This window comes from Perna viridis, chromosome 2, assembly GCF_037379345.1.
Source record: "Perna viridis isolate PV_CMFRI_1.1 ecotype Kerala chromosome 2, ASM3737934v1, whole genome shotgun sequence".
Taxonomy (NCBI): Eukaryota; Metazoa; Mollusca; class Bivalvia; order Mytilida; family Mytilidae; genus Perna; species Perna viridis.
In genome coordinates, this window is record NC_142446.1 from 49,441,192 (window position 1) to 49,453,641 (window position 12,450).

The 12,450-nt window shown below is 35.0% G+C and overlaps 2 protein-coding genes across 3 annotated transcripts in view; one reads left to right on the plus strand and one right to left on the minus strand.

The window, feature by feature from the left end:
- On the plus strand, positions 1-12,080 carry LOC148625591 (uncharacterized). 2 transcript variants are annotated; one of them, XM_088569187.1, is made up of 5 exons: positions 1-76; positions 8,151-8,272; positions 9,801-9,937; positions 10,223-10,416; positions 11,412-12,080. In XM_088569187.1, the coding sequence occupies exons 2-5, from the start codon at positions 8,221-8,223 to the stop codon at positions 11,761-11,763; spliced, it is 735 nt and encodes a 244-aa protein (XP_088425313.1). In that variant the 5' UTR covers positions 1-76; positions 8,151-8,220; the 3' UTR covers positions 11,764-12,080. The 2 variants fall into 2 exon arrangements, with proteins under 2 accessions (XP_088425313.1, XP_088425314.1); XM_088569188.1 differs by having other exon boundaries at positions 8,151-8,248.
- The window catches only part of LOC148625592 (uncharacterized), an 11,308-nt gene continuing 8,658 nt past the window's right edge, over positions 9,801-12,450 (minus strand). The window contains exon 6 of the mRNA XM_088569186.1: positions 9,801-12,327. Within this exon, the coding sequence (XP_088425312.1) occupies positions 12,315-12,327 (13 nt within the window). The 3' untranslated portion in view covers positions 9,801-12,314. The remainder of the gene's footprint in view (positions 12,328-12,450) is intronic.

The window sequence follows — 12,450 nt, forward strand, 5'->3', positions numbered from 1 at the left end:
TTTCACAATCCTTTTTATAAGCGTCCGCACAAATTAATTCTTTGTGATACATGGTTAACAGATGAGGAACCAGCTGGTATGTATTGTATAATATTTCAGAAGAGGTACACTGACTGGTTAGTTCTTGTTTAACCCATTTCAGTATTTTATTCGTTTTTCCAAATTTTCCATACAGATTAAGATAAGTTTTTTGTCGTTGTGGTGTTTCTCAGACTTTCGAGGTATATAAACACGAAGTAAAACTGGAAAGTGATAACACTAATGTCTACAAGCTCTACGCATTATTAACCATTGCAGACAGGCCTTAAAAATTTCTCGGGTGTTATTCAAATCATATGTCGTTTTACAATCGGATAACGTCGCTTAAAATCATTCACTTTTTCCCGATCTTGCAAGATTTTTGCATTTTTCGAGAGGGCTGGCTGCAGCGTCTAGAATGAATCACGAACGTCAAACGCTGTTTTGGAGCTTGTAGTTTCCATAGCTATCCTCGCACTGACGGTCTGCTAATAATTCCGGTTTCCTATGCATATATAGGTAGATCATACTTATTTCATGGTGTATTTTTTTTCTGTTACGATCTTGCAAATTTTACAGAACTATTTTTCTTTGTGCAAATAGTGTTTCCAATGATGTTGTATAGGATAGGAATTTTAGTTGTTAGAATATCACAATAAAAAAGGACCCCCAATTTTCCTCTTGAAATATGTCAAGTTAGTGTTTCTTGTACAAGTTTTAAAGAAATTTTTTTATAAGCATTTTAATTTTAACTCGATAGTTAAATTTCAGATTTTAACTATCTTGAGTGGAGAAATCCTGTAATCCCATCGATCGAGACTGAAGCCGCTCTAAGCTGGTGATTACATCTTATGTAAAAATGCACCTGACTTTTTAACTACCCGGTGGTGATTAAATTTTCTCGAGCGATTCCCGCCATGTTACATTTTCCAAATTTTCTACAGATTCATGCGAAGAATCGATTCTTCTTATTCTTAATTTGAATCATTTAAGCTCGCATGTTGAACATCTTTATTTTACCATCTCAAGGGGAGAAATAATTTGAACCACTTATTACTGAAGGAGAATTTATTTGTTTTTTTTTTTAAATCAACATATGCTAAAAAATCCGTTTATGCCAGTACTTCTGTAGATATCTGGAATCATATGTTAATGATGGTAAACCACCACATGCATCTTTACCTGAAAGGCCGTAGCGAGAACGGTGAGCTATACGGTAACATGCACGTGCAAGTAAGCTAGTGTAGAATGATTTGAGCAAAATTTCAAATAGAACATCTAAAAAACATCGACTAATAACTTAAATAGCAAAATTGGATTGGAAGTACTTACAATGTTTGCATTATGAGAACGTAACATTTTAATTAATGTTGTCCCTTTTACTTTCGATTTAAACTCAATTCCGAAAAATTACAATATTGAAATGCCAAAATTTTAGGTGATTAAGAAAATGCATATGCGGTTAAACACACACACACACACACACACACACACACACACACATAATTACATTTACAATGATACCTTATACTGGTCAAACATATATGATGTGCTCGTTTATATGCAATGCTTACTCCATTTTATACATTTTTACATATTTACGATCTGCATCTTCATTTATGGATAAATTTGATTATTACCTTCCCTATATGTATTTAGCATGTTACCCTGTTTTTGTTGTGTAATTTTAACTACTGACGCAAAAAGTATTATACCAATATTTAAATTGAAATTCAAAATTTTTTGCAGTGTTTATCTACATATTTACAATATGCAGTTTATATCATAGAGAAATTAGCTAAATAACTTGACTGACGTTGTGCACACTGTTCATACCATAAAGTGTAACGCCAAGAAGACGTTTTTTAGCGTTCATAGAGAAACGTTTCTTTTAAAATATGTTAACGACGTATTATTGCTGTGCGTTAAAATTATGCTGGATTTGAGTTCATATTTTTTTGCGTTGCAAAAAAAAATGCATTGGATATTTTCTTTTGGAATCAATTTAAGTTACTGTATTATTCATTTTTTTTGTGAAAGTTCTAAATGTCATATGAAAAATCCGTCCATACTATTTCATAATAGATTCTGTTATGAGTTAACGATCACGAACGAAGTAACACATCCGAACACATTTGACCAGTGTATGGTACAAGTTGTCATCAAGCATCAATGTCCCGTTTTCTAATTATATATACTACCAAAAACGATGAAAGAATGATACCGATATTATTCAAACATTTTACTGCGTTTCTATGGGCAACCTTTGTTGTTTAGGGGCCGGCTACAGCCTGTTTGTTGTATGAGGATTTCCTCGTCGTTCATTGAAAACCAATGGGTGGCCTTGGGCTGACATTTTCATCCCGATGTGGTTGTTGTTTCTTTGATATGTACACCATACCTATTCTCGTTATATTTGTACTGTGTTTATATACATATAAAAAATGTGCAGCTTTCATTGTGAAGAAATTTGATAAATATTTTTTTTACTTTTTTGGGAAGGTGAACTTATCCATTTTTTTTGTCACTTGATATTGTAGACGGTACCTACATTGCGTAATCTGTAACTCAAGATGATATGGAGAAATATTTTTTTAAGTTTTAGCATGTAGAACGTAGCCTTTTTACAGCAGTATATGGTACCATTAGTACATTACATATACTTGAAGAAATCGGTTACCCCATTGTAGTAGTTTTAAGTCGCCATAACGAAGTTTTGAGACTTATTGTTTTTGCTCCGTTTCTTATTGTTATTATCATTAAGTCGCCGACCACGAAGTGGCGGAGACTTATTATTTTAACTGTGTTTCTTCTTCTTCTTCTTATTATTATTTTAATTCTCCTGTCATAAAATTTTCATTGATTTGTCAGCACGTTTTCTCAAATACGCCTGATCTGATTCAGATGAAACTTCACAGGAAGTTAGAATTACTCTTCGGAACATGCAGAATTCCAAAATTTTTATTCCAGTTGCCGCCATTTTTTTCAAAATGGCCGCCGGACTGGACGTGTCCATTTTTTACACCGGAAAATGGAATATCATATATCTCGAACATGGCCGCCTCCGCGATCAAAAATTAAGAGTTGTTTGATTTCGATGAAATTTGATATCCAGTTTCTATACGCTGACTCGATTAATTATGAGCAGTTCCTATTGACGATATGTTTCTCAAAAGACTGATCAGGAAGCGGGAGGCGACCTCTACTCTTTTCGTGGAAACGTAAATTTGAATTATTATTATTATTATTATTTTAATTCTCCTGTCATAAAAAAAAATGCCCAAGTGCCCGCCCTTTTTCTCAAAGAGGCTGGTCCGATTGAGTTGAAACTTTGCAGAAAGTTATAACTACTCTTTGAAAGATGCAGAATTTAAAAAAAAAAAATTTCTAGATGCCGCCATTTTTTTTCAAAATGGCCGCCCGACTGGACGTACCCATTCTTTACACAGGAAATTTGACTATCACATATCTCGGAAACCGCTGATCAGAATTTGATAAAACTTGGTGTATAAATTGACCTCCATAGTCCAAACAAAATCACGGAAAAAAATCGCATGCGTCCTGGCCGCCAGCGCGGTTGAAAATTAAAATTTGTCTGATTTCGATGAAAATTGATATCTAGGTATTTTAAGTCGTCCTGATTAACAATATGCGGCTTAATAGGCAATTTGAAGTACATATCGGACGCCATTTTCAAAATGGCTGCTAATGCGCGCGAAAAATCAAAGTTGTCCGATCTTAATGAAAATTGATATCTACGTTCTTTAAGACGTCCCGATTAAGAATCTGCGGCTTAATAATTTGAACTCCGGATCGACCGCCATTTTCAAAAAAGCTGACACCGCGGCAACGATTTAAAGTCGTTCGATTTCGATGAAATTTGATATCCGTTTTTTTTTTTGGGCCGCCTCGATTTATCATAAGCAGTTCCATTGACGGTATGTTTTTCAAAGGTTGATCAGGAAACGGGAGGCGACTTCTGCATGTTTCGTGGAACGTAAATTTTAATTATCATTTTTTTTTACCGGTGAACTTGTCCGCGCGTTTTCTTGGAAACAAAAAGAGAGATCGGAACGAAACTTGCTGGTAAGTTGGCCTCATCCCACAAAATTTGGAGGGCGCTTTAGCGGAAAAGGGGGATAGTTCATAATTTAGGACATTGCGATATCTCGGAAACCTAGGTGGCCAGGAATTTGAAAATTGGTGTGGTGGTGGAGTTTGATGATCTCTACAATATTATGCAAAAAAGTGAATTGATATGTATTATGATGCTAGGCAAAACAAAAAACAAAAAAAAGGCAAAAAATCGTAATTTTTTGTGATTTTTTAAAGGTTTTTTCTTTATGTAGGTTTGTTTGTTTGTTTGTTTGTTGGGTTTAACATCCGAGCAGCAATATTTCAGCTATATTCAGACGATGAACATGAAATTGATGATAAAATGAACATGAAATGATGAAATGAAAAAGAAATGGGACACAAGGACAATGGGGTCGACAAATTTTGATTGCCACTGAAAATAGGGAGAGGTTGGTAGGGTCGGGCAATTTAGCCTCCTGTGGCGGAGCCCTATGGTTCCTACTCCTATCGAATACCACAGTAGGGTTCTTTAACGTGCGAGGAACGCGACATCTTTCCCAACACGGTGCACCACTACGGTTTGCGCTCAGGTTTTTCGTATTATAGCCTGACAACCCCAACATGTAACACGCCAAGGGTACACCATTCCACCACCTGGGGAACACATCCCAGTTGCTCTGTGGGCAGAGTGCCCTAACCCCCGGCTAGGGTTTTCTGATCACTATTTAGTCGCCTTTTACGACAAGCTTAGCGCTGCTGCAGGCCTATTCTTTTAACACCCGGACCTGCACGGGGCTCTTTATGTAGGAAAAATTACTTGAGATATCTTCATCAAGCTTGGGATTTATATAGAACTATCAAATTGCCATTGAATGTTTATTTCAGATTTTTTTTAGATGGCTGCCATCCAAAACAAGGTACCCTCTTGGAAAATTATGTAAATGTCATTAGAATTTAATGAAAATTCATATTTAAGCTTAAAATTGTATGCCAAATTCAAATATTTTTGAATGTTAACCCATAGATATTCACTTCACAAAAAAAAATAAAAGGAGGGGTGCTTCAGTCGAAAAGGGTATAGGTCATAATATAGGACATTGTGCCATCTCCTAAATCTTAGTAGCTATCAACTTGAAAATTGGTTTGGTGGCAGAGTTTTGTGATCTCTATAGTATTATCCCAAAAAGGTGTCTTGGTATTCCATGTGTTGCCATGGTACTTTTCCATCGCAACTTTCCCACTTTCACTTTGCTGTCAGCCATGCTCTTTGTGTGAATTCTAATCACTTCGGCACCTGGTTAAATCGGCACCAGATAGAGCCACTTCGGCGTCTGGTTAAATCGGCACCTGTTTTTCACTCGTCTTATATTATTGATTAAAAGTACCAAATCTACGTTGTAACAATTTTGTAAATATATGTAAAAAAAAGAGACTGAAAATTAAAGAAATTCGGACATCATATTTTAATCTTCTTCTCGGAAAACCATTTGGCCCATAAAACCAAATTTAGGAGGAATAGTGAAACGCCTCTGAGCTTCTGGTATTATTATCTTAAGAGGGGATAGCAACCATTGTATTACCTGTGGAGTGATGAGTCTACAGATGTGCACTCTACACACACAAAAAAAAAATAAATAAAAAAAGGTGCTTTGGCGGCAAAGGGGATACGTCACAAAAATCAGCCGGACTTTTCAATAGAATTATCAAAGCTTGGTTAAGTGCATATTTTGCCCCGTGCGGGTCCGGTGTTAAAAGAATAGGCCTGCAGCAGCGCTAAGCTTGTCGTAAAAGGCTTTTTCATTTCATCATCATATCATGTTCATTTTATCATCAATTTCATGTTCATCGTCTGATTATAGCTGAAATATTGCTACTCGGACGTTAAACCCCAACAAACAAACAAAAATAAGTGCATCTTTTTAAATATCCAAGATGGCTGCCATTTCAAATGGCTGCCATTCAAAGTAAAGTGCCCCAATAAAAAAAAAGTGTTGAATTCATCGAAATTTTATGTTATTTTAGCTTAATATTATATGCAGATTTCAAAATTCTGGGTTCTGAGAGTATTTGGGGAACGTGATGGGACTTTTGTGACTTGCTTGCTTATTATTATTTTAATTCACCTGTTTACTTGAGTGTCCGCCCTTTTTCTCAAACGTGGCTCGTCCGATTGAGATGAAACGTTTCAATATGTTAGAACTACTCTTCGAAGGATGCAGAATCTCAAAAAGAAATTTCCGGCTGCCGCCATTTTTTTCAAAATGGCCGCTGGACTAAAGGTATCCATTTTTTACACCGGAAATTGGAACACCAAATATCTCAAAAACTGCTGATCAGAATTTGACCAAACTTGGTATAAATATTAAGCTTAAGTTCCAAACAAAAGCCCGAAAAAAAAATCCGCGTGCGTCTCGGCCGCCACTACGGTCGAGAATTTTTATTTGTCAGATTTTAATGAAAATTGATATCTAGATTCTTTGAGCCGTCCCGATTAATAATCTGTCAATTGTCAATTTTAGCTACGTGTCGGCCACCATTTTCAAAATGGCCGCCAACGCGTCGAAAATTCAAATTTGTCCGATTTCGATAAAAATTGATATCTAGGTTCTTTGAGACGTCCCAATTCTTAATCTTCAGGTTCAATTGACAATTTGTATAAGGGTCGGCCGCCACCGCGCTCGAAAATTCAAAGTTGTAAGATTTTGATGAAAATTGATATCTAGGTTTTTTAAGACACCACGATTAAGAATCTGTTGCTCAATCGATAATTTTAACTACATATCGACCGCCATTTTCAAAATTGCCGCCACCGCGGTGAAAAATTCAAAGTTGTTCGATTTCGACGAAATTTGATATACAGGTTCTTTACGCTACCTCGATTAATTATAAGCATAAGCGATATGTTTCTCAAAACACGGATAAGGACAGGGAGGCGACTTCTACACGTTTCGTGGAAACGTAAATTTTAATTATTATTATTATTATTTAAATTCTCCTGTGATAAAATTTCATTGATTTCTCCGCCCTCTTTCGCAAAAACGCCTTATCTGATTGAGATGAAACTTCACAGGACGTTAGAACTACTCTTCCGATGAAATTTGATTTCCAGGTTCTTTACGCTGCCTCGATTAATGATAAGCAGTTCCATTGACGAAATGTTTCTCAAAAGATTGATCAGGAAACAGGAGGCGACTTCTACACGTTTCGAAGAAACTTAAATTTTAATTATTATTATTATTATAATTCTTCTTCTGAACGTAAAGATGTCCGGACGATTACTCCGAGACCGTTTATTCGATCCATATCAACCTTGGCTCAAATATCAAGCATGCTCAGGGGGTGTGCATGCTACTTGCGGAATTTCAAAATGGCCGCCAAAACAAAACTCGAAAAAAAATGAAAAAAAATCTATAAAATTTATGGAACTCATTAGATTAATGAAAATAACTCAAAATGCTGTTTTTGACATGTCGACATCATAGGCGGAAAACAATTGCAGAAAGCCCCATTTTTTTCAAAATGGCCGCCAAAATCGACAAAATTTCAACATTGTTGGATTTCAATGAAATTTGATTTCTATGGTAAACATTACATCCTGAATTCAATGGCGGCTTCAGATTTTATCTTAAAGTCGCCATTTTGTTTTCAAAATGGCCGCCGAAATCGACAAAATTTAAACTGTTTTGGATTTCCATGCAGTTGATATTGACGGCAAAGAATGTATTCTAAATCAATGGCTGCTTCAGAATTTGACTAAATCCGATCATATGCCGGTTTTGGCGACTTTTGTGTTTTGCTTGCAAACACAGTATTACTTGTTAATTGCATAGTGTTTACACACTAACTGTCTTGTGTGGCCTCAAATTTACGACGGTAACACAGACCCAGACATTATGAAACAGTTGTAAAAAAACTCTTATGGACAACTTAACCAGTTAAAATCAAAGTTATAATATATATATATTTTCCGTATTGTATTACATGTAATGAAAAACAAAAACAGAAGAATAAAAAAGATTTACATAATACATTGTATTTCATTCTACATCTTGCAGCAGTCAATAGGAGATACAGTTGTAAAAATGTTATGGAGCAACTTAAGCAGTTTCAAGATGTAATAGATCCATGGTACGGAATAGAGCAGGAATATTTTGTATGTGGGAAAAACGGCTTACCAGTTAGTTATGATCCAGTAAATTTTGACTATAGTCGGCGTCACATAAATAACATACTGTTAAAATTTGAATAAAAATATTTTCTACGACTTTATTGACACCTACCGTCGTTTAAATTGTCTTAAATGACTTGCTCATTCGTTTAGCCAAACGGCTTCTCCCTAAACATTGAATCGTTAAATTCCGGTCAGATTTTAATTCTAGGTGGCAATATTTACATTGTAAAAAGTCGGCCATGTTTACAGTGATCGGGTTGCTAGGAGATGTTGTTTACGTTTAAATGGTTTGTCCAAAAACCGAAGAACCCAGAATGCAATTCGGCGTTATTTCGGATATCTCGGATTTATTTTACGCGAACAACGTATAATACCGAGAAGTTGATCAAGCAGACGATTGTCACCGGAGTTCGACGGGAACTTACGTACTTCGTTTGTAAACAAATCGTCCCGTAAAAACCAACATGGCGGATATTAGTATGGGATTTTCCCGTAAGGATTTGTTACGCATGATTTAAGCTAATAAGCGACTTGTTTTTGAGAAGCTGTTTGGCAAAACGAATGAGCAAGTCATTTAAGACAATTTAAACGACGGTTGGTGTCAATAAAGTCGTAGAAAATATTTTTATTCAAATTTTAACAGTATGTTATTTATGTGACGCCGAGTATACAAGAAGTTACGTACGTCTTGTATTTGACAGTTATGAGTAGATAATACAATGTATACTAGTCAACAAAAGATAAGATTTAATATTTTTTATCAAAGAATTATTTATGTATATATAGGTAAAACAATTATGATTTGGATACCGCAGATTGAATGCGAAACATAATATTCGAGAAATATATGATCGTCATAACAACAGATTTTGGAATCAGCTACAGATGGGATAATTTTTCTTTCTATTTCCGCCAACTTAACTTCCGTCCGTTTTTGGTTCAGAAACTGTCTGAACGAGACTTGATTTTTTTTATATTGTAAGTCACGTAGAACCGTGACGTTAAAAAAAATACCAACCAATCAGAAAGCTTGTAACAAGTCAAATCAAATTATTGAAAAAAAATTACATTTTTGACAAGTTTAATAACCAACAAGGCAATAATTAAATCGGAACAAAAACTGAGGAACTTTTTATTGCTATCTTATGCAAAACAGTGCCACACCAGTAGGGTAGATGAAAACCTAAATCTGATATTGTTTGAAGTGCATTGTATTTTCCCCCGCCATTCCCTTTTTCAATGAAGGCAATCAAAAATATTTTGCACCGTAGGTGTATTCTAATGCATTCTATTATTGGGTGAATTTCAGAAATAAATAAAAAACAAAAATTGCATATAATTGTTTACATTTACTGTGCTTTGAATTGTTTTTCGTGAGTAATTTAATAAACATTAGAAAGCAAGTAAAGTTATCGATGCTTTGCAAAGATACATGCACGTTTAAATACCTAAAACAAGGTTTTTATTCATTTTCCGTCATACAAAAATAATCTGCATGCAACATATTTACAGTATCTGACGGTTCCTATTTCAGTCATGTTTAGTAAATGTGGATTTCGACACGACGCAAATATGTCAATTGAAAGAGATCTCTCGTCAAATCATATGCTGGCATGTAGATATGCTGGAATTAAGTATGGAGGGAACATAAGAGAAAATTCACCATCGCAGGTATAGAATACATTCAAACAAAACTTTTATTGATTAAGTGTTTGTCAACATTTACTGAAATGTACATGACATATAACATTTTTTATCTGTAAGTATTACGTTGGTATGCCATATGATGTATACAGCATAAGCGATAGATATTCTAGTAATCTCTTTAAAAGAAGCATTCATTTGGTTTTTTTTTTACCTTATTTTAGATTGCCATTGTTATTTTAATCAGCCATTACCTACAGAGAGTTTGGCGTGTGTGATTATCATAAATATTACTCTATTAACATCTTTCAGTGGGAATATCAAATAGGTCCGTGCCCTGGTGAATCAATAGGCGATCACCTGAACATGGCCCGTTACATATTATGTAGATTAGCAGAGAGACTGGAACTACGTATCAGTTTACAGCCTTTACCTGTCACTCCACTCACCTCAGGTGGTCATCTGAATTTTAGTACCAAACAGATGAGAAATGAAGACGGTATGAGGTATAGTGCAACTTATTTAATGATTTTTTATACCCCAAATCAACGAGTGAATGGTATATGGGAATCATCTTGACCGTCAATTTATCTTTCATTCTGTCCGACCGAATTTCTTCACAGTAACCCCGACTCTGAATGAATGATATGATTTAAAATTCGGTATGCCATTGTATAAATAAAGCATGCATTGTAAACAATTGTTGTTATTGTACGATACCATTTTCATGTTAAGCAATACTTTGTTCCTTTTGAGTACAAGGAATAAAAGAGAAAAAATTCATTCTTAAAATTTCAGCCGCTACTTAGAAGATTTGATGTGGTATTTTATTTTAAACCAGTTGGGTAAAATAAGTATGCAATTGCCCATTCAATACTAAACGATCGTCAATAATTGGGCAAATATGAACAAACTAAGTCAATATTGAAAACCGGACCAAATACGGAAAAAAAACAGAGAAAAAATGAAACAAAACAAAACAAAACCAATATGGAAAACATGTCCAACACAGCAAGCATGAATTTTTGCACTTCCGGTGACGTTTGCTACCGTTATTTAATGAACAAAATCCAGTTATGTCAGTTATGACTTATGGTATAGTGTAATAAGTTGTGGAAACAATTTCCATTGGGCAATCATCTACTGAAACGCTAAGATCGTTTGTTTATCGTGTGTTTAAACGCACGCTGAACGCGTTCGTTTATCGTGCGTTTAAACACACGATAGGAGTGTTCGTTTAAACACACGATAGAAGCGTTCGTTTATCGTGCGTTTGGTGGGCGTATAGCGTGTGTTTGGGTATCGTGCGTGCGGGAAACCTAAACGTCTCAAGGAGTGTACATAAGCTTATATATTAATATGCATATGTGCCTTGCATGGGGTATCACTTATGTTTATAAGCTGGTTAGATATTTCAATGTACAACTTATTATCACCAACAATAGATTTACGTGATTATTTTAGAAAGGAGAACCAAATTGTTCATATTCCTGTTTTGAAGGTACATAGAGCAGGCAATCAAAGTACTTGAAAATTCAGATGAAGAAAAACTGTTAAGCATGTATGATCCGGCATTATTGAAAGAAAATAAAGAAAGACTTTTAAACGCAGGCGGGATTGGCGGACATCCCATTCTTGGTCAATTTGTTGGTGGTGGCTCTGGCAAGGAATTCGAAACTGTTCGTATACCGCCACATGTAAAAATAAACGGTTGTGGGTACTTAGAAGACAGACGACCATCTTCAGCATTGGACCCATACTCCGCAGCAGAAGGGATCGTTAAAGCCGTCGTATTTGGTGAATATCTAAAAGCGGATATTCGTGAGTCATTGCGTAACGATACTTATTATTAAAATTACATTTAATATTCCGCTATCAAGTACTATGCCGCATTATCAAACAAATCATTGGAAGATGGAAGTCTCTAGCCCAAGATGGTTGTATTTCTATTTTGGACATTGTACTTCGATACGATGAAATATTTCTGGATCATACTTACTTCTAATTGCACTGCAGTATATTTTGTTATAAGAAAAAAATCAAACTTTGTAAGAAAAGTTAAAGAATTTAGCATTAAATACTGCTTATCGGCCTTTGATGAGTAAACTATGTTATGTCATACATATAAGAACAGACGTTGATATAATAAAAGCTTAATTTTTCAATAATATGATTTGCGTATAATTAATTTGTCTACTAAAAACTGTTGCAGTTTTGGTCTGGTTGTCGGAAAAAGGAAAAAAAAAAAAAAAAAAAAAAAAAAAAAACCAACTACCAAACTAACACGGGAATAATTTCAAGATATATCTATATGTAACATTTTACAACTGTTTTACGTTCTATATATTAACAATGCAGTAGTCTTGTATTCTTCCCGTCGATGCTCAGTTGACATACAGATTGTTCATGACACTGAACTGCAATCAATAAATGCCCTCAGTTGTGGGATCAACTAAAACATACGCTCGCTCTATCTTGCAAATAAAACCGGTGTTAATTTTATTAATGTGTGTATGCAACATTCACTATATTTATTGTAT

What these genes read in the sequence shown, in the direction of transcription:
- LOC148625591 (XM_088569187.1), top strand. Translation starts at nt 8,221, where the DNA reads ATGGTACGGAATAGAGCAGGAATATTTTGTATGTGGGAAAAACGGCTT. An exon ending in GTGGGAAAAACGGCTTACCA is followed by an intron (nt 8,273 to 9,800) that starts GTTAGTTATGAT and finishes TTCCTATTTCAG; the next exon opens with TCATGTTTAGTAAATGTGGA. An exon ending in GAGAAAATTCACCATCGCAG is followed by an intron (nt 9,938 to 10,222) that starts GTATAGAATACA and finishes AACATCTTTCAG; the next exon opens with TGGGAATATCAAATAGGTCC.